Source organism: Triticum aestivum, chromosome 5D, assembly GCF_018294505.1.
Source record: "Triticum aestivum cultivar Chinese Spring chromosome 5D, IWGSC CS RefSeq v2.1, whole genome shotgun sequence".
Lineage (NCBI taxonomy): Eukaryota > Viridiplantae > Streptophyta > Magnoliopsida > Poales > Poaceae > Triticum > Triticum aestivum.
In genome coordinates, this window is record NC_057808.1 from 383,856,262 (window position 1) to 383,880,104 (window position 23,843).

The window sequence follows — 23,843 nt, forward strand, 5'->3', positions numbered from 1 at the left end:
AAAGAAGTGTCATAAGTATGAGAGAATTTTTTTTTGTTCGGCCCAAACTGTCACGGATGTGTCTTTTTTTTGTAGTGTCACCGACCAGCGAACCTACGAAGAAATTACTCACTCCCGGTGGGGAGCATCATGGAATTGGTGATGGAGATGGGTTGGTGATGACGAAGAACGAAGATCCCCCTCTATGGAGCCCCAAACGGACTCCAGATCTGCCCTCCCGAGGAAGAACAGGGCTTGGCGGCGGCTCCGACTCGTGGAACGCGATAATTCTTTCTCCTTGATTTTTTCTCCAAAAATAGGAATTTATAGTGTCAGGGTTGAGGTCTACGGGGCCACCAGGTCGGTACAACCCACCTGGGCACGCCAGGAGAGGGGGGCGCGCCCTGGTGGGTTGTGCCCACCCAGGGGCCCCTCTCCGTTAGGTCTTGGCTCCAGAAATTCTCATTTATTCCATAAAAAATCCTCGCGATGTTTCGTTCCATTCCGAAAACTTTTATTTCTGCAAAAAAATAACACCATGGTAGTTCTGCTGAAAACAGCGTCAGTCTGGGGTTAGTTTCATTCAAATCATGCAAATTAGAGTCCAAAACAAGAGGAAAAGTGTGAGAAAAAGTATATACGTTGGAGACGTATCACGCGCGCTCCTCCTCCTCAAGCCGGAGCGCCTCCGCGTCGCGTTGCAGCATCGCCTCGTAGCGCATCTGCCGCTCACGCGTCGGCCTGCTCCTGACGGAGCCAGTGCGCCTTCTAGTGCTCAAGGTGGGCCGCCTCCTGTGCCGGTGTTGCGGCGTAGTGGACAGGAGGCGCGCTCACCCACTCACAGTACTGGTCAGTCCACGTGTAGGCCTCCTCCGTCCAAGTGGGTGGAGGCGGGGAGCGCTTTCGCGCCGGCTCCGGCTCCGGCTTGGGCTCGACGGGCGGTGGCGGTGACAGAGGCGGGACGAAGAGCGGGGTGTGGATGGAGTCCCCCACCGCCGATAGGGCAAGGGCTTGCTCCTACCCATCCCAGTGCGCGTCCTCCTCGAGACGGCTAGCCTCTAGCGCGTGCTGCAGGGCCTCCTCGAGGGCAGCTTGGTACTCCGCCTCCATTTCCTCCGGCTCTACCTGCGGGGGCGGCGGTGAAAACGGTAGCGGGACGGCGTCGACGCCTACACGCCGTTGCTCCTCGTGTTTGAGGGCAAACCAAGCCTCCCAGTTGGAAGAGTCGGTGGCGTACTCGGGCATCCGCCGCTGCTCCGGCGTGAGCTGCGCGCGGCGCCTGCGCACCTCCTCGCCGTGCACCCGCTGGGTCCGCGGAACCGCCGGCACCGGGATCCGGTGCGGATCCAGATGTCAGTGGTGTGGCAGCATGACGTCGGGGTAGGGCAGCGGCTGCATGTACTCCTAGTGCCACCGCGCTTGGTGCACCTGGACGTGCAGGCCCGACGACCTGGGCGGAAACGCGCCGACGCCGGAGGAGGAGCACGGGAGGACGAGGCGCCGGGGGTGCCCTTACCCTTGCCCTTGCCGCTGCAGATGCCGAAGAGGCCCATCGCTTGCTAGGGTTTGCTGTCGTCGGCGAGGAAGCAAAGGGAGTGGTGGGGGGCCAGATGTGGACGGAAGTGGATGAGGTCGGCCCCCGCCGCACGCGTGGTTAAAAAAGATCACTTCCACTAGCTGACTAGTGGGCCCGCTGTCGGTGATCGTCATAAATAAGACGACGGGTGGTAGTTGGCTGGCCTACATGTGGGGCCGCGGCGGACGCCGAGGAGACGCGCAGCGCGTCCGCTTCGCTCCCACGCCGACGCATTTTAGGTGCAATTTTGGACCGGAAATGGGTCGGCGCGGACGCTAGGCGGACGAGATTTGGCTTTGGGTCGGCACGTTGGGCCTTCACTTTTGTCCGCGCCGACCCAAACGGACGCAGGCGGACAAAATAGATCGCCCATTGGAGTTGCTCTGACAGACTTTGATCGAAAGACATGCACCATGGTGATGTTCGCCACAGGCGCCAAGATTCTCTGCCTCCACTAGCTGCACCAGCAGCACCACTCAGCAAATTTGACAAATTTGACCTATAGACGAAATCAAATCACAGAATGAACTATTCGTGAAACTATTTCATGCGGCTGACCTTTTTGTGTGACGCCGACACGAAGGCGCCACACTACACTGTGCAACGCCTCACAGATAGGCGCTACACGGCCAGTGTCGCACCCGTGTGATCAGAAAATTACTAAGTCAGTGTGCAGCGCCTGAGAGCTAGGCGCCACACTATACAGTGTAGCACCTAGCTCCCAGGCGTTGCACTAGTGCAGCGCCTAAGAGCTAGGCGCCACGGGTCAGCCGCGTGAAATAGTTTCACGGACAGTTCATTCTGTGATTTAATTTCGTCTATAAGTCAAATTTGTCAAATTTGCCGCACCACTCTCCTCTCCCTGCAGGCGGCCTCACCAATATCGGCCAGGAATTTACACAACTAATTAAATCCACCGTACATGTGCACTGTGCCCGTGCTCAGCTGCTTTCTGCACACCACATTCAGTAGCATCGTCGTCTGCTGATTGCCGGAGTAATTAATTAGGAGTAGTACTGGTTGGCAGTGTCACTCTAACTAGCTAGGAGTACTGTAATCAACAGGCCTGACAAGCTTAGGGAGCAAGCCTGTGTACTGAGTACTGACGACATGATTATACCTTACCGCATGAATTTGTTGATCAATGGACCGGTGACATCGATAGGATTTGATTTGAGTCAACTCACATTTGTATATGCTACGTAGGTGAGTACGAGTACAAGTATATGCATGACCATGCAGTTTCAATCAACCGGCCCTCGCATGCTTTACATAAAGCAAAAGCATAATATATCTGAATTTGAATGGTTCGTGATTTGGGTAGGGTCGCTAAGCTAAGTACGCAGTCGTCGGAATATCGGACCCAAATCGACCGACAGTTGAACCACTGCCCTAACCAACTAGGATGGATCCATCCGCCCATGCAGAATGATGGTTACCTTGTAGCTAATGTTTGTTACTCCCTCTGGGGCGCTGCTGCTGGTCGGTGCGGGGAGGAGCACGGGCGGCGCGAAGGCCAGGAGTCGCGGGCGGCGCGACGGCCAGGAGTCGCGGGCGGCTGGAGGCTGTGGCGGACGGCGAGGAAGCTGCGTACGAGTTTGGGCTCTTGATTGGAGCGGGGGAAGGCGGCCGGCGCGGACGGATGCCGGAGCTGCAGCAGTGGGGTGGAGCCTGGCGGAGGGGAGGAGCGATGGAGGAAGACGAAGATCCCCGGCGACAAGAATTTCAAATTGAGGGTAGTTTGGTATTTTTTTTTCTGTTTTCACCTGGTCGGAGAAGTTCCCCAACGACAACTATTTCGGAACAGAGGGAGTAGTTTCTTGCGTGATGATTAAGTTCTAAGTAAACAAAACAAGCTGAAGCGAGCGCGGGCTCGCTTAGCGACTACGGACTAGAACTGTGATGGAATTATCGCCGACACGATTTTCACGGACATCGTCATATATGAAAGTGAAGGTTTGATGTTTCGTGTCCCTCTTGTTGTCCGAATCCTTCGTTTTTTCTTTCTTCTTTTGACAATCTTGGATGATGCACGCATCCGTCGATCCTTTTCATTTACGTCCATGAACACAGTGATTACCTAGTCACGCGGGATGAATATACTGGAGCTCGATTGATCGATCGGTCACGGGTGAGCACAGTTAATGGGATGGATCATAATTGAATGGGGATCCGATCAATCGAGTATAATCAGGTCAGTTGTGTTTGCATGGAGCGCATCTCCGGTCGGGTTCATGCCATGGTGGCAGCGCTTGTCTCTTCCTCGGAACAGGAAACACCACCGTACCGCCACCAACAAGGATGATAAATGTGTCTTGATGCATGCATGTGGCAGTCCTACTACTGCTTTGGTTATCACTTGGCGGTCTTGTGTACCACCTAAACAAAAACTGAAAATTCGTGTTAGGTTTGAACGTCTTATGCCATGTGTTTGTGTATGACAAACTGACTGTGTGTTTGATGAATTTTCTGCACTTTTCTGAGCGGGGCTCTGTCGGTGTCCAGCGGGGGGCTTTTGTGCGCGAGGAGGAACTGGATGGGGACATGTGCATGCACGTACGTACAGTAGCCGCAAAAAGGAAGCAGACGGGAAAGAAATATGTAAAGGCGCGGAGGGTTCGGTTGGTGGTCCTATAGTATCGATCGACATGCCCGAGATGCCGCCGGCCGGCCGGCGGGCGAGTGCGATGAAACTTCCTCGAGATTTGCCAAATCCACGATGCTGCTGCAGTGCTGCCGGGATGGGTAGATAGCAAGCAGATCCTGTGCGTGGCAGCAGGCACAGTGTAGCTAGGTGGGTCCCGGCCTCGGATCCGCCACCGACGCGCGACACACGGCCGCACGCACAGGCGGCGCGGCGCTGGGGCGAGCCAGGTCGCATGCACGCAGCGTAGGCAGCCAGCAGGGCTGGCTCGTCCGTCCACCTGGGGTCACCAGCCACACGTGTTCCAACTCGTCCATGGCGCCCGACTCCCGGCTGCACAACGTGGCCGATCCATACATGCATCTTGATTGGCGGATTTCATGTCCTCATCACACGTCCAAGTCGTCCCAGCGTACCACACATCATTGAGCATGATCACAGTTCACAGATATTAACTGATGAACTGTGCACATCAACGAGCCATCATATGGACTACTGTAGTATCGGTAGGTGGGTGGCGGACCGGATGGCTGGCTGGTCCCGCGCGCAGGTCGACATGGGCGGCTGCCACGCACCGGCCGGCGTCTACGTAGCACGTGCATGCCCACACTCGTAGCTAGCTAGCTCGTTGTAGGTGCATGCACGCGCGCGCGCCGCGAGCAACGCCGAGCAGATTGCATGCAGCGGCGCGGCGGGCGCCGGAGGCTCGTCTGACCCGCTTCGCGCCATGCTCTGCCGCATGCATCGGCAGGGAAAAATCCCGGGAGTCCGTGCGCGCGCGCGGGGGGCCGGCCCCGTTCCCGATCTCCGTGGCCTCACCCGCACGCACGAAGTTGTTTATTCGCCACAGACACATTACGTAGTACGCTGTAGATGCTCGCTCTCTTTGGTTTCTTTCGCCTTGGTTCGTTTGTTCACGCACTCCACTGAACGTATCACCCAAGGCCCGCGCCGGCGGCATAAAATAAGCCAGTTCGCGGATTCGGTGCTTGGCCTCGGCCTCGACAATTCCCGATCCCATCGGATCTTTCTCAGCCCATTATTCGGACGAGCACCAGCGCGGACTCGCATGCCGTGCCTGTGCCTGTTCGCGTGCGTGCCCCGTAGACGCACCGGCGCGACCCGAGCACAATCGGGCAGGCAGGCAGCGGCTCCCGTCGTCGCCGTACCCCTGCCCGATCGGAATTTACACGCCTGGCCCCCGTTGGCTGTGGTGGTCACATCGGAATCTGGACAGTGACGCGTCGCCCGTACCAGTTCGCACTGATAGGAAAGCTAGATGCCACGAGCAATCACGCGGCCTTGGCTTGGAGCACGAAACGGGTACCGTGACAAGGACGGCGGAACCAAAGATCGCTGGGGTTCACGCCGGAGGTAGCGAGTCACGGGGCGAGCCTGCGTGTCAGCCCCGTGCGTGCCGCGCAATCTTGGTTGGATCATGGGTCGGTACTACAGTACAAAGGCACCATGCATCAGGCGAATCGGGTTGACGAGCAAGTGAAGGATCATCCATCATCAACTAGGCACCGGGCAGGGCTCACAGGACGCAACGCCAGCATGTTTTGCTTGCGTTCCACAGAAAGGCGCAGCTCGGCCCGGCTTCCCTCCCCGCCGTGGACTAGCATCAAGGAATCTACTCCAAAGAAAGGAAAGAAAATCCAAGCGAATGGAAGTATTCTTGAGAGGGGTGGATGGCCAAGAACCGGAAACGGGTGAAACGACCAATCCATATGGGGTTGGTGACGGCCGGACGGTAGATGAAAAATCTGAATGACTATCCAATTCTGGGGTGGCGACGGGACGATGGAAAAGGCGGTGTGCTAGGTGGCTCCGGTCGGATCACGCTACGTTTTCACAAGAAAAACAAGGAGCATCACCAGTTCACCACACTCACTCATTCAGCCTCGCACTCACACTCACCTGCCCTCCCACCCCCCTCGCTGCCACCCCACCAGAAGAAGCAGATAATAATACTCCACCCATTCTCGTATCTTCTCCATCAAAGAGGAAATACCTTCTTTATTTAGTAGTATTAGCTAGCGCAGTGAGGGAGGAGAGGGATTTCATTTGATGCTCCTCCTCCTTCCTCCCCCTTCCTTGCTTCCTCTCTACTCACCGAGCGAGCGAGCGAGCGAGCTGCCGATCACACGGCTACGGCCGACGGCTTGCTTAGCCTTTCCCTCACGCTTTATCTAAAGAATTAGAGAGATTGATTGATGCCATTGTTCGATTCTCTCGCCTTCCTTTCTCCTTCTCCCCGCGCCTTTTCTGCCCGTCTTTTCCTTGCCCACATTCCTCGCCTCGCCTCTCCTCGTGGCGGCGTGCCCTATCTCCTCTGCTCCGCTTGCTACTAGTACTAGCCTGTACCGTCGGCACCAAAGGATCACTTGGTTAGTTGCTCATCTTCTCCGTGATTCGTAGCCGCCTTCTCTCTCTCCCCGTCCTCCATTCTTCTTGGCTGCCGGCCGCGTCTTCTTCCAGTCGCCGACATCCAACAAAACTTCCGCGGACAGCGCCAGCGCCGCCGGCCGGCCGGAGGAAGCCGAGCCACACGCAGAGCGGAGACTTCATTGCTCCACCCATGGACTGCTGACCCTGCAACGCCGTGACAGCAGCTCGAGGTGAGGGGATCCCCTGCCCTGCCTCTGCTAGATTCTCCCTCCGCGTGGACGAATTCATCATCGCCGGAGCGAGAGTTACTGGAGTTGCTTGCATTGAGAAATGGGAGTAATCACGTGGAGGTGACGCGGGGCATGTGCTTGGCAGGTTTCTCGCCGACGCGGCGCGGCCGGCCATGGAGAGGGGCTGGAGATCAGGGGCGCTGTCGGAGACGGCGTCCTGCGCCGACACGCCCAGGTCCGCCCACTCCTCCTGCAATCTCCAGCAACGCCACTCGCAGAGGTTAGCACCGCCCGCTTATTCTTCTTCTGAATTACAGACAGAGTTTCCTCCAATACTTCAATTGCTATTTTTCATTCACTAAATAAAGGAACAAAAGGAGTATGGTTTGGTCATTTTCAGTAAGAATTAAGAATTATACACCGACCCACATAGGAGGGAAATTGTCCTGATTACCTGTGGAGCAAAAAAACTAGAGTAAAAATGTGTAGAAACACTGCAAATTGGCACCCAACTTAAACTCTATACTCCAATCCATAACCAAGTACGTTCAGTTTAGTCGTCGCCCATATATGCATACAGAACACTTAACAATTTTGTACTGTTTAGTTGAGCAACTTATTATTCCGTGTACTGTATACTGTACGCGCCAACCATCCTCGTCACATCTCATTCATCTCCTTTACACCACCCGTACGGTGCCCCTGTGCAAGGATGCTCAGCCTTCATTTTCCGCACAAAATGGTTGACTCACACACTGTGCAAGGAAGTTAATGGCAGACCCACCACTTCACCTGCATGTATGTATGGACTCCATGAATGCATAAGTGTACTAACAAATACAGAATTGATTTATGGTGCAAAATGCTTTTTTATGTTAGCGGGTTTTGGCATGGAATCTGATCAGACGGTAATTTATATTAGTTGATTTTGGCGTGGAATCTGATCAGATGGTAATTATTCCTTGTGTGCCGTTTCAGTGTGCTGAGGACACGTGAGGCTGCAGTGGACATGTCGCCGCGATTCTCCTACTGCAAACCTGTGAGTAAATTGGATTTGTCTTGCAAACTTTTCGACATTTTTACATTATGTTTCTTCCACCATTACGCACAATTTAACCGGTAGGCTGTGGTTTTATCACATATTGCAGACCATCAACCGGGACAGCAAAATGCTCCACAGAAGGCACTCGCTTAACTTGCCAGAGCAGTCGTTGCCTGGCCGTCACTCCAGGAAAACAACGGAAAGAACTCAGAAGGCAACTTCAAAGGTTTGGTTTGCTGCAAATCCTCGCACATTGTTTCAAATACGCCGAATCGCAAGGTTTTCGTGTTTTGTTGAAGCTGAAAAAAATATGCAGATATGCGTGTCTTATATCTATGCTAGTATGTTTTTATTCTGGAGTAGCTTCTTTTCATTGAGTAGTCTAACTAAGGTAACACACACGCGTTTAAAAAAGACGGCAACACACCACTAATCCATGAAATGTAATAGTCCAAACACAAACAATTTGATTGCATACTCAACTGAAAAGTGAGGAAGGCATGGATGTTCATCGTACCTTTCGGGTTTTTTTCCTTCTTTGTAGAACGCTCATCTGCACCTTCAATTATGCCTGTGTTCTTAGCCGTGACCTTGCAGTTCTGCAGTCCATCGCAGATTTAGCTGGGGAGATCGCGGCCCTCGAGCAGGAAGTCATCCGCAAGGAACTGCATCTGCTGACCCTCTACAGAAGGGCATTTGATCAGCAGCTATCCGATTCCTGCAGTTTTGTGAGCGAGGTACACAAACCTTAGGGTGCTAGACAGATGCGTACTTTTCAGTCATGACAACAGTATGAAGTCCAATGCGCTAAGATTAATGCCATGAAACAGCAGGTGGATCAAGAAGCAACTAAAAGTATTGATGAGGGCGCGCTCCGTCTAAGAGATATCAAGCAATCTGCAGCCTTCAATTTGCCAACTGTCTCAGATTCTATGAGTGTATGAACTAGAGATCTCCCTTGATTGATTATTTTCAGCATTAATTACCCACCCAAGCAACATAATGTTCCTACCTGGAAATATGCCTCACTCAACTTTTGCATCTCACAGGAGGTATCGTCAAGACCGGCTTCGAAGCATTCCAGCCTAGTGAACTTCTTGAATGCTTCTATTTCAGACTACGTACCCAAGATCTCTTGCAAACTATCAGAGGACATCCTCGGGTGCATTGCTTCGGTCTACTGCAAACTTGCAAGCACGCCATCTCAAGATGCCGAGTCCGTGACTTCACCAAGTCATTCTGTTTCATCTTCAAGCACCTTCTCTCCGAGGCGTCGTAATGACAGCTGGAGCCCTCGGTACACCTTTGATGCCACCACAAGCCCTCGCCGATATCCATACCAAAAAGAGAATAGTGAGCAGAACATAGGCATGATCATTGTTCCAAGGATACATATAGATGCTGGCAAGTTTGAATATGCGTCAAAAATGCTGGAGACTATCAGGTAAGCAACAGAAAAAAACAAGAGGAACATTGGTTTTTCTATACTGGAATTGAAGTTAAGAAAGATGTTGCTTCGGTCACTAACCTATAAATTATTTCTACTGCATCCAGGTCCCTGATACAGCGGCTCGAAAAAATCGATCCAACAAAGATGACACACGAGGAGCAGCTCTGCTTTTGGATCAACATCCACAATGCTTTAGTCATGCATGTATTGCTCTACACTCAAAGGACACCTTTTGCTGCGTGGATGGTTAGCCTCGGAAATTAGATCTCATTTCTAACCTATATACTGCCTTGTGATGTACAGGCTTTTCTGGCCTATGGGATACATGATAAACGCCTGAAGAGCACTGACATGATTCTGAAGGTACATTTTTATAGCCTAGTCTTATCTCTACTCATAATCTGAAAGTGCCTGAGCATCTGAACCAAATGAATTATCAGGCTGCGTACAATGTGGGTGGTGAATCAGTAAATGCGCAAACTATTCAGAACTCGATCCTCGGATGCCAATCCCATCGTCCATCATTGGTATGACCTGCTTCTACGACACACAAAACATGAAATGCCCTATTAACAAGAACAAACACACTAACCAGCATTACCTTCACAGTGGGTTCGCGTGCTGTTCACACCAGCAAAAAGATCCTTGGCAGGGTCGACGGCAAGGCACCCCTATGCTCTTCACCATTCCGAGCCGATCGCACATTTCGCGCTCTCCACAGGGACATTTTCAGACCCACCCGTAAGCTCCTCAGCATCTCAAACTTTTGCTGCCATTGCCCACACCATTGTCCTCATGTAAAATCTCACCACGAAATTCACCCTGTGGCAGGTGCGGCTTTACACGGCCAAGAAGATCCACCACCAGCTGGAGCGAGCACGGACCGAGTTCATCCAGGCCAATGTCGCGGTGAAGAAGCAGGCCCTCCTGCTGCCCAAGGTGCTCCACTACTATGCCAAGGACGCGGCGCTCGAGCTGCGCCACCTCGTGGAGCTGGTGTGCGAGAGCACGTCGGAGACCCAGCGGAAGGAGATGGCCCAGCTCCAGCACCGGCTCAGGAGAAAGATCGACAAGTGTGTGGAGTGGCTGCCCTACAAGTCCAACTTCAGATACGTTGTACATAGGGATCTGGCCGAGTAGGCAGGGCAGGCACCGGTTTTCGGTTTTGGTTTTTGGTTTTGTTCTTATGGTGTAAGTAGTTACCGGGTTTTAGATGAACCTAACCCATGGTGTGGTGTGTAAGTGTGTAAATACAGCTGAAGTGTGAATTGTGTTGGTTTTGGTTATAGGGGCTGGGTGTACTGGTGATCTAAATTGTGAGACCTTCTCATTTTGCCATTGTGGTGTGTACTGCTCAATAGTCAACTGTGCATCCAGAATTGACATGATGGCATTAGAGAAAATTGTCGGTCTTATCTTATCTGCACATCGAAATTCAGGTGAAAATTCATATCAGCCCTGGATTTGTCTAGTAATTTGGCTTTCCATTGTGGCGGCGATCTCACAACGGTGAAGCAAGTGGCACAAATGCAGAGTCGATAAAATAAACAACAACATAAATGCTCAACCCAGGGAGGAAACTGGTAAAACACTAGGCAGTGAGGCGCCAGCAGAATGCATGATAAAAGTAACTGAGCTCTATTCAACGTTTCAAATGTTTCATTGCTGATTGAATCAATTGCAAAGCATATGGAAACATTTCGTGTAGTCGCATAATCTGCGAGTGACAGTTGATGTTTGGTAATAGTAGAGACGACATAGGAATTATTTGAAGAGAAAAAAAAAAGACTCGAGAACTGACATGATCTAGACATAGTTGCGACGTGTTTGGCTATGGCTTGTTTGTGTTGTCTCTATTTTCACAACGGGCACTCCAGCAAATGGCCCTGAGCTTTCAGCGACTCGACGCAGTCGTTGAACATCTCTTGCACTCCTTTGAACTTGAGACCCAGCCCCTGGAGCTTGGATGTGTTCAGCTGATACGCCTGCTTTCCATAGGGGTTACTGAGCCTGCAGAGAGATTTCAAGGTACGCATTTCAGTCAAAACTCGGGAAAGAGACGACTCGAAGAAAAATATGTATGTTTGCAGCAAGAGCAGATATTAAGGCCCTGTTCGGAGGACCTCCGCTCCCCGACTCCACTCCCGGAGCGGGGGGAGTTACTGTTGAAAATCATGGAGCTGCGGTTTCCTGGCTCTGCAACTCCGGAGATTTTGCGGAGCTAGCGGAATTCCGAACAGGCTCTAAGACTGCTCGTGAGAATGAGTTGTATGCATTGCATCGACTTACCTCCTTGGAATAGGGAATACTGGAAACTGCTTCGTGAGTAAGCCAACCAATTCATTGTTATCCAGAACCACTGAACTGCACAGATATCTGCCCCTTGCCTCGGGTGTTTCGTACACTAGAATGTGGCTCCGTGCAACATCGTCAATGTGAACATATCCCATCCTTCCATACGAAGTGAACCTGTCCGTGTCACCTGCAAGAGCATATAACAGCAGTTAGCGAGTAACTACAAAGGGTACACCATTTGAAAAACAGAACAAGCAACGAACCAAATGTCACCTGCAAGAGCATATAACAGCAGTTAGCGAGTAACTACAAAGGGTACACCATTTGAAAAACAGAACAAGCAACGAACCAAATGATGCCAAAAATGCTTTTAGATCTGAAGCCAGGGACTTGCATTCAGGAGAAAACTTGGAAAAGGTTGAACTAAATTACTGAGGTCACACAGTAAGTTTTAGCACCCTACTGGAGATAAATGAGTAGAAAAACCTTACATACCTTGAAGTAAGCCAAGGATATCAGAAGCAGTTGTACACAGTTCATGGGACAAACTGGGCCCAATCACGAATGAAGGAAGAACAGTGACAAGGTCAATGTTATTTTCCTTGGCAAAGTCCAATGCTGCTTTCTCTGCAAATACCTTTGCCAGGGCATACCATAGCTTTTTTGGGGCATAGAAGAGGAACTATTTCAGATCAAAGTTTTATGCAGAAATGTAATCTGGTGTACAGTTTACAATGTTCCGTATTACCTGTAGCTTTTCGCAGAGTGGCACACAGCTCCACGTTGTTTCATCCCACAACAGTTCTGGCTGCTGGGTTTCGTCCCTAATCCTCACTGCAGACGATGAAGATGTGAGAACAACCCGTTTTAGAAACGGACTCTTCTTGCACGACCTTAGCACGTTTAGGGTGCCATTAATTGCAGGACCAAGTGTTGCTTCCTGCGAAATGAATATCATATTCAGGTACATGGCATGGTAATGATAATAGAGCGAGTGCTGGAAGCAAATGCAGCATGCCTTGCAATTGGAGTCAGATTTCCCGAGGACAGGTGATGCAATGTGGAAGACACCCTCACAAGCCATCACAGCATCATCAAAGCTCCCTTCCTCCAATAAATCAGCTCTCACAAGTTGGAGCCTCTCATTTGCACCAGGTAATTTCCAAAGGTGTCCAACTTTTTTCCGATTCCCTGCCAAATTCCAAATACACAGTTCAAACCATAGTTCATTTGCTTGCAGATATGTACGATAATAATGTCATCAAGAGGAATGCTACAAAGGATTTACCTGGGTCTCTGACTGTCCCTATCACATGATATCCACACTCAAGAAGTCTTTTGATGAGCCAAGAGGCGAGAAAGCCTGAGGCCCCGGTTACACACACTTTGCCCTTGGTTGAGCTCACCATTCTCTCGAACTGGAAGTGGTGAAGCTGAGATTTGATGCAAATCCAGCTTCTCATATAAGCACGTCAAAGAACATTCTAGAGGAGGAGGATCAAGAATGGTTCATCACCCCATTTTTGTGATCACAGTTATTAACAGGTACAAAGCTGGGTTGGTAGAATGCAGATTTACAGTACATTCTGAAGATATCTAGGTGACAGGTTGGTGTGGAATAGCATTGAGTTTGCTGACTTATATTTTTGTTCATTCCATCAGGCTGATAACTTGTGACTCGAAGAAAGAAAGTTTACATCAAAATTTTCAATGTGAACCAGCACTAAACCTGGAGCTAATTTTCAATTGTTGAGAACAAAATGTTGCAGCTAGAGCATCAAGAACCCCATGGAAGCTGCTAAACCTCGAGCTCACGACGTCCACCTCAATGCCGAGCCTCCTGACGCCGTCGGCCGTGACCGGCCCATGAACGGCCACGACCATGTCGGGCCATCGCGCCCTGAGCCGGGGCCAGCTCCAGCCCGCGGCGTCCAGCCCCTTGAGCAGCCCCTCGACCTCCGCCGAGCTGGTGAAAACGATGGCGTCGGGCGCGGTGGCGTCCGGGGCCACCAGCCGCTCGGCGCAGCCCGGGCCGACCCAGCACGTGGTGTACGCCGGAGCGCGCACGGCCGCCCAGCCGGCCGCGTCGAGCCGGGCGAGGAAGTCGGGCACGACGGGCGGCTCGCGGAGGCCGTCGACGTCGGGGACGGGGCAGAGCACGCGGCGGCCGGACCCGCGCCCCAGCGCCTCCACGAGGCCGGCGGGGGTGGGGACGTCCGGGACGAGGACGGCCAGCCTCCCGGCGTCGCGGCAGAGCCTGGCGAGGAAGGCGCCGTCCAGAAGGTCGGCGTCGCTGCCGAGTGCGGCGACGGTGAAGGGGAGCGCCGACGCGGCGTCGGAGAGGGGAAGCTGGGCGGAGGAGGAGGAGGGGAGGGCGCGGGAGAAGGCGGCGATGCCGGAGCGGGAGGTGAAGGCGAGCGCCGTGAAGGGGTCGAGGGCGCCGGGCAGGAGGTAGGGGCGGAGGCGGTCGGGCTCGTGGGCGCGGATGGCGATGGTGGGCACGGGGAGCGGGTGCGCGCCGCGCTGCCGCAGCAGCGCGCCAAGCCGGCCACCGTATCCTTCCCCGCCGCCCCCGCCGGTGGTCTGAGGCGTCGTGAACGCCACCCGCCGGCCCGCGAGCGAGAGGCCCTCCGGCTGCGCCATTACCACTCTATCTGAATCTGAAGGATATCCAGTGTCTCAACTGTCTTTTGCTAGTACAGTTCAGAGTTGAGAAATAACAGTGAACACCACTGACCGTCAGAACTCAGAATAGTTCAGACAACGTCGAAGAAAAATACAGTAGGCTGGTAATAGATGCCAGCAGACAAGATCAGAACTAGGAAATTTCCAGCACTGTGAATTCAACAATCTACCACCAATCTTTCTGGATTCTATTCCTCTTGCTGTTAACATTGTTCAATAGTGCGTGGTTGCTACAATGATACACATGGTATAACAACAGATAACAAGAATGTTTGCATGATGGCGCCAATTTCACATACTTCAGGAGAGTAGTCACCCAGCATCACTGTCCAGCTGTGCGACCAAGCTATCTATCTATCTGCGGGCAGCTCTCCGCATCTGAGCATCATGGAATGTTGTTGGTTGGGGCGATGAAGTGAATGATGTCCTCGTTTGGCTCGACTGCGAAGATGCAATGTAAGCGGTGGTTACTGCAACTGGGTCTCGAAAGGGAGTTCGATGGGGGTGGCGTTGCCGTAGAACTCCTCCAGGTTGTAGAATTCCCGCTGCGGGGGAAGAAATATATGGACGACGACATCACCTGCATTAAGAGTGCAGAGAAGGGTCAAGTAGGTCTACGGCAAATTTGTTCATCGTAGAATTCGACACTGAAACATTGATCCTCAGGTGAGTGACATCAGTGGCTGGCAGTTTTCAGCATATTCAAAAGGCTGGAAGTTCCTATTCAATTTTATCTTTTAACTTATTTAAGTTACTAGAAAAGAGAAGCGGAACAAAACCAATTCTGCCTGCCTACTTGCACTGCTAACATGCTGTATTAAACTGAGAGCAGGCAGAAATATGCACAATCAATCGTAACAAAAATTGAGTCTTAAAATTTCAGGCTAAGTTCACAACTGGATAAGGACACGGTTGTTATCCAACAGTTCAAGTTTACTTACACAATTCAAAATCATGAGTTTCGGACGAAAAGCTTTACATGTTCTCGTAGATTGAATTTATGTCCAGAAGCTAAGAAAATCTGTGTCTTCAATTTATAAGCAAAAAAATAACACCTGGTTGTTTCACCATTCCATCAAGTCAGAACGCGAATTTGTGCTTGAAGTCAAAGATCAGCTCATAAGCAAAGAAATAGCACTAGTTGTTTTACTTTCCATCAAGTCAGAAACCTAATTTGTGCTTGAAGTCAAAGATCAACTCATAAGCCAAAAAAATAGTACTGGTTGTTTTACTTTCCATCAAGTCAGAGAGCTAATTTGTGCTTGAAGCCAAAGATCAACTCATAAGCCAAAAAAGTAGTACTGGTTGTTTTACTTTCCATCAAGTCAGAGAGCTAATTTGTGCTTGAAGTCAAAGATCAACTCATAAGCCAAAAAAATAATACTGGTTGTTTTACTTTCCATCAAGTCAGAAAGCTTATTTGTGTTTGAAGTCAAAGATCAAGACCTTTCTCTACCCCTATACATAACACTCATGATGCTTCAGTAGAAGTTATCCAAAATGAAACTATTATAAATCCAAAGTTCAAATCATGAGTTTCGAACAAAAAGCTGACTATGCTGATTGAATTTGTGTCCGGAAACTAACAAAATACGTGCCGTCAACTTATAAGCAAAAAAATAAAAATAAAGGAAATAGCAGTAGTTGTTTTACTATTCCATAAAGTCAGAAGCCTAATCTGTGTTTGACTTCAAAGATAAAGACCTTTCTCTACTAGATGCTGCAGTAGAAGTTGTCCATATGAAACTGAAGCATTGGAACCAATTATAATGAACACATTACACATGACAGAAAAGTACAGAACACTGACCAAAGTCCAGCAAGGTCCATGAATTGGGTTTTGTATCACCAGACGCAACTCTGCTGAACTGCTGCTCGCCGATGTCTCTCATCTTGGAACTGCAATGCAAGAATACAAATATATAGTCACACAAGAGTCATAATTAAACCCATTTGAGACACCACGTCGGGTCGGGTGGCTAGTGCATATACACGTTTCCCTTGGATTCAACTTATGTTAATCAAGAAGAAACAGGATGTAAAGTATGCAGCACCTGATGGCCTCAATCTGCGCATTTGAGAAGGCGGTGAGGATGATGAAGAACTCGGTCCAGTAGACAATCGGCTTCACGAACAGCACTCGGATATCGGCTGCCTTGACCTCGCTTGCAACTTTAGCCAGAGAAACGGCCACTGAAACACATATGGCAAACAACCATCAGATTTACCAGCATGCACAAGTGTGCTCCTGGTTCTGCTGCGCCAGTATATGGTTAGTGTTTTCTGAACATTTCTCGACTGTAGAGGCGTATGCAACATACGTGACAGGCACTCGGCGTCCTCGTCGGCCTCGCTGGCCAGAGCCGCGCTGCCGCCCCCGCCGGAGCTGTACACGACCTCGCCGTGCTTCTGGAGCAATTCCTCGAGCAGCTCGTCCGCGCCCTCCCCTGTCCCGGGGTTCTGCGCACGCGAGCAAGAAATGAAAACCAGAGTCAGAAGTCAGAACGACTCTACCAGAGCAACTTGAAACAAATGGGAAAATGGCGCGAGGGCCGGGCCGGAGCTCTGCCGGCACCACCCACCACATTAGACGAGGAAGAAGAGGGCGGGGAGCGAGCCCGGAAGGGCGCGGCGGCGGGTAGCAGCAGCGGCAGCAGGTCGCTCCTCAGGCGGTGGCGGGGGACCACCCCGACGGCGCGCCGCGGCCGCGGGTGCAGCAGCGGGACGGCGGCCGGCGGCGCGCGGGCGAGGCCGTGGCCCTGGATCGCGGCGCCTCTCATGGTAAGCCCGAGAATTTTCCACGGGAGGGAGGTTGCAGTGAGCGAAACGGCAAGCAACGAGGAGCGAAGCGTGGAGGAGATAAGCAGGACGAACCACACTGACTGAAGGAGTGAAAGGGGATAGGCCAGCAAAAAAAAGAATTCAGAGATTTTTTCCTCGGCTCGCCATTTTGTTTGTTTGTTTCAGCGGTCCAAAGCGCCTGGAGATGCGTGCAAGGAACATACTCCCTGTGGAATGCGCCTTCTCTGTGTCGAATATGCCTACAGCCAGTTGAGCTGTGTGTGTTTCTCTTCAAAATAAAATTTGTCTGTCTGCTTTTGGTTTTCATGAGAAGAAAAGCTCTATATTTTGTGGCAGCTAATACGTTTACCGTCCATGCTTCAGCTAAATTTTCATAAGAAATTACAGTCTTTGACTTCATTGTAAATAATAATGGTAAATATAAAGGATCGGATATGGGTCCTCATAGTCAAACATTGTGGTCGATGATCGGCCTGTCTAATTTCACAGAAATATGGCTGAGCAAATGAATTACAGGTCTAACAATGAAATGTTACAGTTGGCAAAATGAGAGATTGCACAAGGGGGCCCATCCTTTTCATCAAACAGGGGAACTAAAGAGAGGTAACGGCTAAACCAGGATCTACATTATCATGAATTTTGACAAAATCATAATAATTCTATAATATTAATACTATGCACATAGGTCGCATCCCTCTTCGTGGTTTAATCACATCCGGCATAAGATGTCTCACACCCACATGAGGGCAATAGCTAAGTAGGAGTAGTAGTTATATATATATATTACCATTAGTTATTTTTTTCATTTTTTTTCGGTTTTCCAAGCCTCCTGCATGAGCTTAAAACTAACACCTCAAATCACACTTTGGAAATGCTTCTACCTCTTCGCCTTTGGAAATGCTTCTACCTCTTCGCCTTTTTCCAATGGGAATGATAGCAAAACAATAACTAGCAACTGAGGGGTAATGATGAGGATCAACGGCTAGGGTAAGTCGAGCAAACTTTGTGCATCATCTTGTCATGTAGAGGAGGACTTCCATAACCCCTTGCAGAACTTGATTGCGTACCCGGTGCCAGCAGCAAAGGTCCACATGATGGCAGCAAGCAAAACCAGTAGCGAGACCGAGATCAGCCCTGCGCCCCTTCTTCTAACCTGGATAACTGGGGCGCTTGCTTCTTCCTTCGGAGCTTGTTCTGACCTAAAGCTAGAAATGCGTTGGAGTGTTCTGTTGAGAACATTGTTTTCAGCCGCCAGAGCTGGATTGGCAGGTACCGCATCCAGCAGGGCTGACACAGCTGAATTGAACCATGACTGCGAATCCGCTGGACTCAGGTTATGTGGTTGCTCATTCACCGTGTGGAAATTCGCAGTGCCTGAAATGTTCAGAAGTAGCTAGTTCAGACATTTGACTAAGTTATACACCTGAAGGAATTTATACGTGATCAATTGAACGAAAAGCTTGCAAAACAAAATGAAGTCATTAATCACCTGATGCATGTGAGAAGACAACATGGTTATGATTCATGTGGTTCCGCACATTCAGAGCGACCTGGTTGTGCGTCCACGATTCAGATGTATACTGGAATCCCTGGTTCTGGGATCCACTATCACCAAGATAACCAAACTGGTTTTCAGTCGCCACTCCAGCTGTGTCAAATGAGCCAGGTAGAAACATGGAAGCGTCGGCAAACTCCAAACTGTCAAACATACCATTGGATGCAGAAATTAAGTGCTCAGTTGCAGTACAATTCATACTCTGTCCTACATCTTCTGGATCCAAGAAATCGTTGATTTCAAGGAACTCCTCCTCAGCATCCTGACCGTCATAACTGGCCAACCCTGACACAGATCGCAGCGCACTTGTTTCTTCAGTGCAATCTGTTTCCCAATTCAATGGCATGTTGGTGAGGGCAGACTGTGTAATTTGATTACTGGGCTCCGATCGTGGATCAAGATCTCTGTTTTCTTGCACTGCAGAAGAAGGATCTACAGAGTTGAATGTAGCACCGTGACATCCATGGAAATCTCCAGAGCCAACCTATGTAAGCCAATGTAACTTAAGATTCATAAACTGGACAACAGATATATAATACAATGTTCCAAAAAGCGAAAGCATAAGCGGAGCGGAAGCCCACAGCTTAGAGCAATGGGCGCTTAAGCGTTTTTTTTAATAGGTAAGAATTTGACTGCTTTTGAATAATATACAAAGGAAAATAGGAAACATAGCACATAGCTAATTGAAATAGCATAAAAAATGTAGTTCACACCATAGCAAATATGTATCAGGTTCACACAGCAAGTAAAATAACAACTAAAATGCAGCTCAGTTCAAACAGACATAGCCTAATAGAGATGAGAGAATTCCTTATTTAACACCGTCTTAAAATTTGTTGCCTTATTTGACACTGAAAAACTTTTTCTTCCTTATATAACACCGAGTCTAAATTTTATGCTCTTTATGACACTATCGTCCATTTTGAGTCTTAATGGTGTTAAATGACACATGAAAAGACCTATTTGCCTCTCATGTGATATGTGATCAAAATTTTACGCGTATGTGTGTCCGGCCGACTCGTTTTGTGCCTCGGTCCCTACCTTGACGGTGTTGTAGCCATGTGCTTTCCGGCGTACAAGCGTACGAGGCTAGCTCGAGTTTTTTCCAAGCTAATGGGTTCCGCCGAGACGTAGATGGTCATGTGCACGTACACACCAAGAAACAAGCAGGCAGACAGGTGGGTCGATTCTAGTTGGACGTGTACTGCTATACGTTCTGGACGAAGCTAGCTAAGCAGACGATCTCTCGCTTGATTGATTCTACGTTGGCTGGCTAGTTAACCAAGCTAGCGATATTATCACGGCGACTACACAAACACACGAGGCGGTTGATGGCCACATGATCGTGTCGGTCCTGTTTATTTTCTTTTGTTCAATATCAACTCTATTAACTTACTGATATGTTGTGTACTACTATCGATTGTGTACAGGCACTAACTATTTTCACACAAAAAATGTACAAGCACTGATCCAAACAGAGTGACATGATGAAGCTAAACTACCACATGACAATTTTAGTCACAAATCACATTGAGGGCAAATAGGTCTTTTCGGGTGCCGTTAAGGCTTAAAATGGATAAAAGTGTCGTAAAGGGCATAAAATTTAGAAACGATGTCAGTTAGGGAAGAAAAAGTTTTTCGGTGTCAAATAGGGAAACAACATTTAAAACAGTGTCATATAAGTAAGTTTCTCAATAGAGATCATGTGGCCAGAATCTGTAGTCCCCGAACAGATCCCAATAATAAGATAAATGGCATATTGCCATTATTGCACAAGCAGCCAAGCAGCAGTAGTTCAAAAACAGCCAAATATATTAAAAAACACTTAATCTACTGCTTAGGGCCAAAGCGAAGCATTTTGCTCAGCGCTTGAGCGTCGCTTAAAAACGCTTTCTTGAACACTGATATAACAGCTTATGCATGTTACTTCAAATTCTGACTCTGATGTCTTTTAGGGATATAGCATATTCTCAAATACTGATCAAACCCAAAAACTCATTTTGTGTCTTCAAGTTTTGTAATTGTGTGAGGATGAAGGCAGAAGTAACAACCAATTATGACAAATGCAGAAGACAAATTAGCAGTTACACAAGTACGCAACATGTCGAGCATTCCAGATTTTTCAATCATTTAAAGGATGAGTAGTACATAGACTATAGAGAACAAAACACACCTGATGGAACTCATGACGAGGAACTGGTGTGGAGAAATCTGCCAGTGGTTGGACATTTCCCTGGTCATTCTCTAATTGCAACAGAAGCCCTTCAATATCCTCATAGGGAAGCTCGGTGACAGTACATCCTGAAGCGTCCACAACGCCATTACTAGTGGCATAATCCGCAACACTAATCTCCTCCATGTTGGCATTGGGCCAAGCCTCATGCTCATGATCATCATGCTGAAGCTGCAGTTGGGGAATGAATTCTGAGAATTCTTCGAACGATTCAGTGGCCCGTTGATCATCCGATATTTCCATCAGTAGCCCCTCAAGATCCCCAAAAGGGAGTTCAGTGCACGTATTCACCGCCATTACCATACCACGGCTGCTGGTTGTAGCATCTGCGACCTCAGATATGTTACCATCATCGCTGGGCCGACCTTGAGGATGGCCATGCTGAAGCGGAGCCTGTGAAGAAACCGGTGTCGAGAAATCCGACTGTGGTTCACTGTTTCCCAGATCATCTCCATTTTGCAACAGGAACACCTCAAGATCCCCAAGCTGGTCGTCCACTGTCATAACCCCAATCTGCTTGTCCACTGTCACACCCCCAATCTGCTCGACAACTGTCAAAACATCCCCAATCTGCTCGTCCACTGTCACGGCTCTAGGTAGACTGACGGCGATAGGGATGGGATCAGAGGGCAGCTCGCAGTCGTCGTCGTCGTCCAGCCAGTCCTCCTCCCGGAAGGGCGCGCCGTACTGCTCGCCGTTCTTGGGGCCGACCCCGCTCTTCTCGAAGAGCTTGTAGAGGGCGTAGGACTCGCGGCACCGTGCGGGCGGCGGGAGCGCGTCGGCGAGGATGGTGTACTCGTGCATGACCCAGTCGGTGCGCTCCCCGCGCGGCGCGCGGCCGTGGTGGTAGACGAGCGTCTTCTTGTTCCCCACGGCGCGGCCGGCGTTGCAGATGGAGCGGTCCTTGCCCGTGGCCTTCCAGTAGCCGTCGGCGGTGGTGCGGCTGGCGCGCGAGCCGTTGGGGTACTTGCGGTCCAGCCGGCTGCAGAAGAACCACTGCTTGTCCCCCGTCCGCAGCGCCGACCTCTCTGCTCCACCATAAAATCGAGGTCAGGAGGGGCGGAGGGAGGGAGATCGGCGGGAGAGGCGAAGGTGCGGGTCGGGGGGCACGTACCGGGGAGGTGGGAGGGGTGGGACTTGTAGACGTCGACGTCGGCGATGTAGGGGGAGGGGCGGCCGGCGGCGACCCGGCGCTTGAGGAAGAAGAGGACGAGCTCCTCGTCGGTGGGGCTGAAGCGGAAGCCCGGCGGCCAGCGCGGCGGCGGCGGCGGGGTCTCCATCTCGGCGGCCGGCGCGGAGGCGGTCGAGGGGGGTGGGGGGATGGGTTGGTGGTGGACTTCGGCTCGCCCTGGGGAGAGAGAGTTTGCCGGGTCAACTTGGTGCTCCGGCTCGGGTTAATAAGGGTACGCGGGCCCTCCTGCGGTTTACGAGGCTTCGTGGCAGCTTCGTGCGCTTGCTTCGCGGGGCCCAAAGGCTGAAACTCGCGGTGACGCGCAAGCGTGGCCCGACACGGCCCTACCGGCCAGTGACACATCACGCACGAATGAGGCAATTTCACCGAAAATTACATGTGAATGAGGAGATGCAATTTTTGGAGAACGATTGGCGGGGACGCGTCATCGGGACCATGAACGAGGAAGAAAAAGCTCAAGGTTTGTTGATAGTATATATACTATTAACTGAACGACTCAACAATCCTAGCTCTAAACATTTTCAAAAAAATTCTTTTTTTTTGAACTGGAACAGTGTCAACATTTGACTAATAGCAGTTCTTTTCTAGCAACGTGACTATTTTGACCATGTTGCATAGGGTGACCAAATCAAGTTAGTCGAGCATGCCGAGATGAGTACAATCATTTTAGGATTAAAGTGTTTGGGATGTGAAGCTGCCTTTTGAGGATTAAAGTGTTTCTTTGGCCGGTCCTAGAAAGGAGCATTCCCACAAGTGATGTTCTTTTACATAATGGGGGCAAGTGTGCAGAGGAATGCCCTTTCTGTGGGTGTCATGAATCGATCGCCTCTTTTTCACGTCCCGAATTGGTAGGTATGCTTTTGGTAACATCGTGAGTTGGACTCTGAATATCCCGGGAGGATTCATATAGATGGATGGATGTTTCAATGCATGGTCAACAAAGTTTCGGGGCGTGAAGAATAAATTAATGACCGAGTGACCGTGGGGATGATGACAGTGTTCTTGATGTAGGCGATTGAGAGGTCAAGTGCTCATTATTAATGTGTTATACATTTTTTGATATTTTTAGCTTATGACTACTATTAGCCTGTGTGTTTGTGACATGGGACAACTGGTGAAATTATTGGACCAAAAAATCCTACGCATACGCAGGATCTATCATGGTGATGCATAGCAACGAGAGGGGAGAGTGTTGTCTACGTACCCTCGTAGACCGAAAGCGGAAGCGTTATAACAACGCGGTTGATGTAGTCGTGCATCTTCACGATCCGACCGTTCCTAGTACCGAAGATACGGCACCTCCGCGATCTGCACACGTTCAGCTCGGTGACGTCCCACGAACTCTCGATCCAGCTGAGTGTCGAGGGAGAGCTTCGCCAGCACGACGGCGTGATGACGGTGATGATGAAGCTACCAGCGCAGGGCTTTGCCTAAGCACTACGACGATATGACCGAGGTGGATTATGGTGGAGGGGGGCACCGCACACGGCTAAGACAGTTGTCTGTTGTGTTCTAGGGTGCCCCTGCCCCCGTATATGAAGATGCAAGGGGGAAGGCCGGCCGGCCCTAGGGCGCGCCAAGGAGTGGAGGAGTCCTCCTAGTAGGAGTAGGACTCCCTGAGGGAGTCCTGAACTAAGGGGTCCTCGAGCGTCCGGCCTGTTGGACATGGGCCTGACTGATGGGCTGTGAAGATACAAGACCGAAGACTCTCACCCGTATCCGGTTGGGACTCTCCTTGGCGTGGAAGGCAAGCTTGGCAATTCGGATAT

At 50.4% G+C, this 23,843-nt stretch overlaps 5 protein-coding genes and 1 long non-coding RNA gene across 8 annotated transcripts; 1 reads left to right on the top strand and 5 right to left on the bottom strand.

The window, feature by feature from the left end:
- Positions 1–6,113: 6,113 nt before the first annotated feature.
- LOC123121970 (uncharacterized) lies at positions 6,114–10,650 on the top strand. Of its 2 annotated transcripts, none has more exons than XM_044542075.1 (12): positions 6,114–6,820; positions 6,966–7,100; positions 7,799–7,859; positions 7,969–8,088; positions 8,468–8,599; positions 8,696–8,800; positions 8,912–9,306; positions 9,417–9,516; positions 9,616–9,675; positions 9,753–9,839; positions 9,922–10,053; positions 10,144–10,650. In XM_044542075.1, the coding sequence occupies exons 2-12, from the start codon at positions 6,994–6,996 to the stop codon at positions 10,450–10,452; spliced, it is 1,608 nt and encodes a 535-aa protein (XP_044398010.1). In that variant the 5' UTR covers positions 6,114–6,820; positions 6,966–6,993; the 3' UTR covers positions 10,453–10,650. The 2 variants fall into 2 exon arrangements, with proteins under 2 accessions (XP_044398010.1, XP_044398009.1); XM_044542074.1 differs by having other exon boundaries at positions 6,116–6,820; positions 8,693–8,800.
- On the bottom strand, positions 7,094–9,112 carry LOC123121975 (uncharacterized). 2 transcript variants are annotated; one of them, XR_006459993.1, is made up of 3 exons: positions 8,875–9,112; positions 8,380–8,580; positions 7,094–7,274 (listed from the first exon to the last, which is right to left on the bottom strand). It is a non-coding gene; the product is annotated as an uncharacterized lncRNA (long non-coding RNA). The 2 variants fall into 2 exon arrangements; XR_006459994.1 differs by lacking the exon at positions 7,094–7,274 and adding an exon at positions 7,480–7,612.
- Positions 10,651–10,927: 277 nt separating the features above from the next.
- Positions 10,928–13,125, bottom strand: LOC123121971 (tetraketide alpha-pyrone reductase 1-like). Its single transcript, XM_044542076.1, has 6 exons — positions 12,896–13,125; positions 12,626–12,798; positions 12,356–12,547; positions 12,103–12,265; positions 11,602–11,794; positions 10,928–11,322 (listed from the first exon to the last, which is right to left on the bottom strand). Exons 1-6 carry the CDS (start codon positions 13,068–13,070, stop codon positions 11,172–11,174), a joined length of 1,047 nt encoding a protein of 348 aa, XP_044398011.1. The 5' UTR covers positions 13,071–13,125; the 3' UTR covers positions 10,928–11,171.
- LOC123121973 (uncharacterized) lies at positions 10,928–14,297 on the bottom strand. The gene is made up of 6 exons (XM_044542077.1): positions 12,896–14,297; positions 12,626–12,798; positions 12,356–12,547; positions 12,103–12,265; positions 11,602–11,794; positions 10,928–11,322 (listed from the first exon to the last, which is right to left on the bottom strand). The coding sequence occupies exon 1, from the start codon at positions 14,248–14,250 to the stop codon at positions 13,315–13,317; it is 936 nt and encodes a 311-aa protein (XP_044398012.1). The 5' UTR covers positions 14,251–14,297; the 3' UTR covers positions 10,928–11,322; positions 11,602–11,794; positions 12,103–12,265; positions 12,356–12,547; positions 12,626–12,798; positions 12,896–13,314.
- A 148-nt stretch (positions 14,298–14,445) lies between these two features.
- Positions 14,446–17,221, bottom strand: LOC123121974 (protein Iojap, chloroplastic). Its single transcript, XM_044542078.1, has 5 exons — positions 16,875–17,221; positions 16,614–16,752; positions 16,347–16,485; positions 16,103–16,191; positions 14,446–14,872 (listed from the first exon to the last, which is right to left on the bottom strand). The coding sequence occupies exons 1-5, from the start codon at positions 17,070–17,072 to the stop codon at positions 14,760–14,762; spliced, it is 678 nt and encodes a 225-aa protein (XP_044398013.1). The 5' UTR covers positions 17,073–17,221; the 3' UTR covers positions 14,446–14,759.
- Positions 17,222–17,727: 506 nt separating this feature from the next.
- On the bottom strand, positions 17,728–22,240 carry LOC123121969 (uncharacterized). Its single transcript, XM_044542073.1, has 4 exons — positions 21,997–22,240; positions 20,823–21,910; positions 18,584–19,133; positions 17,728–18,468 (listed from the first exon to the last, which is right to left on the bottom strand). The coding sequence occupies exons 1-4, from the start codon at positions 22,160–22,162 to the stop codon at positions 18,113–18,115; spliced, it is 2,160 nt and encodes a 719-aa protein (XP_044398008.1). The 5' UTR covers positions 22,163–22,240; the 3' UTR covers positions 17,728–18,112.
- Between the last annotated feature and the right edge of the window lie 1,603 nt (positions 22,241–23,843).

What these genes read in the sequence shown, in the direction of transcription:
- LOC123121974 (XM_044542078.1), bottom strand. Translation starts at nt 17,072, where the DNA reads ATGAGAGGCGCCGCGATCCAGGGCCACGGCCTCGCCCGCGCGCCGCCG. An exon ending in GGACGCCGAGTGCCTGTCAC is followed by an intron (nt 16,486 to 16,613) that starts GTATGTTGCATA and finishes TATGTGTTTCAG; the next exon opens with TGGCCGTTTCTCTGGCTAAA. An exon ending in ATGGACCTTGCTGGACTTTG is followed by an intron (nt 14,873 to 16,102) that starts GTCAGTGTTCTG and finishes CTCTTAATGCAG; the next exon opens with GTGATGTCGTCGTCCATATA.
- LOC123121970 (XM_044542074.1), top strand. Translation starts at nt 6,994, where the DNA reads ATGGAGAGGGGCTGGAGATCAGGGGCGCTGTCGGAGACGGCGTCCTGC. An exon ending in ACAATGCTTTAGTCATGCAT is followed by an intron (nt 9,517 to 9,615) that starts GTATTGCTCTAC and finishes TGTGATGTACAG; the next exon opens with GCTTTTCTGGCCTATGGGAT. An exon ending in AATCCCATCGTCCATCATTG is followed by an intron (nt 9,840 to 9,921) that starts GTATGACCTGCT and finishes TTACCTTCACAG; the next exon opens with TGGGTTCGCGTGCTGTTCAC.
- LOC123121971 (XM_044542076.1), bottom strand. Translation starts at nt 13,070, where the DNA reads ATGAGAAGCTGGATTTGCATCAAATCTCAGCTTCACCACTTCCAGTTC. An exon ending in AGGGACAGTCAGAGACCCAG is followed by an intron (nt 12,799 to 12,895) that starts GTAAATCCTTTG and finishes GGAATTTGGCAG; the next exon opens with GGAATCGGAAAAAAGTTGGA. An exon ending in TATCCTTGGCTTACTTCAAG is followed by an intron (nt 11,795 to 12,102) that starts GTATGTAAGGTT and finishes ATGCTCTTGCAG; the next exon opens with GTGACACGGACAGGTTCACT.
- LOC123121969 (XM_044542073.1), bottom strand. Translation starts at nt 22,162, where the DNA reads ATGGAGACCCCGCCGCCGCCGCCGCGCTGGCCGCCGGGCTTCCGCTTC. An exon ending in CTCGTCATGAGTTCCATCAG is followed by an intron (nt 19,134 to 20,822) that starts GTGTGTTTTGTT and finishes TGGCTTACATAG; the next exon opens with GTTGGCTCTGGAGATTTCCA. An exon ending in TGTCTTCTCACATGCATCAG is followed by an intron (nt 18,469 to 18,583) that starts GTGATTAATGAC and finishes TGAACATTTCAG; the next exon opens with GCACTGCGAATTTCCACACG.
- LOC123121973 (XM_044542077.1), bottom strand. Translation starts at nt 14,250, where the DNA reads ATGGCGCAGCCGGAGGGCCTCTCGCTCGCGGGCCGGCGGGTGGCGTTC.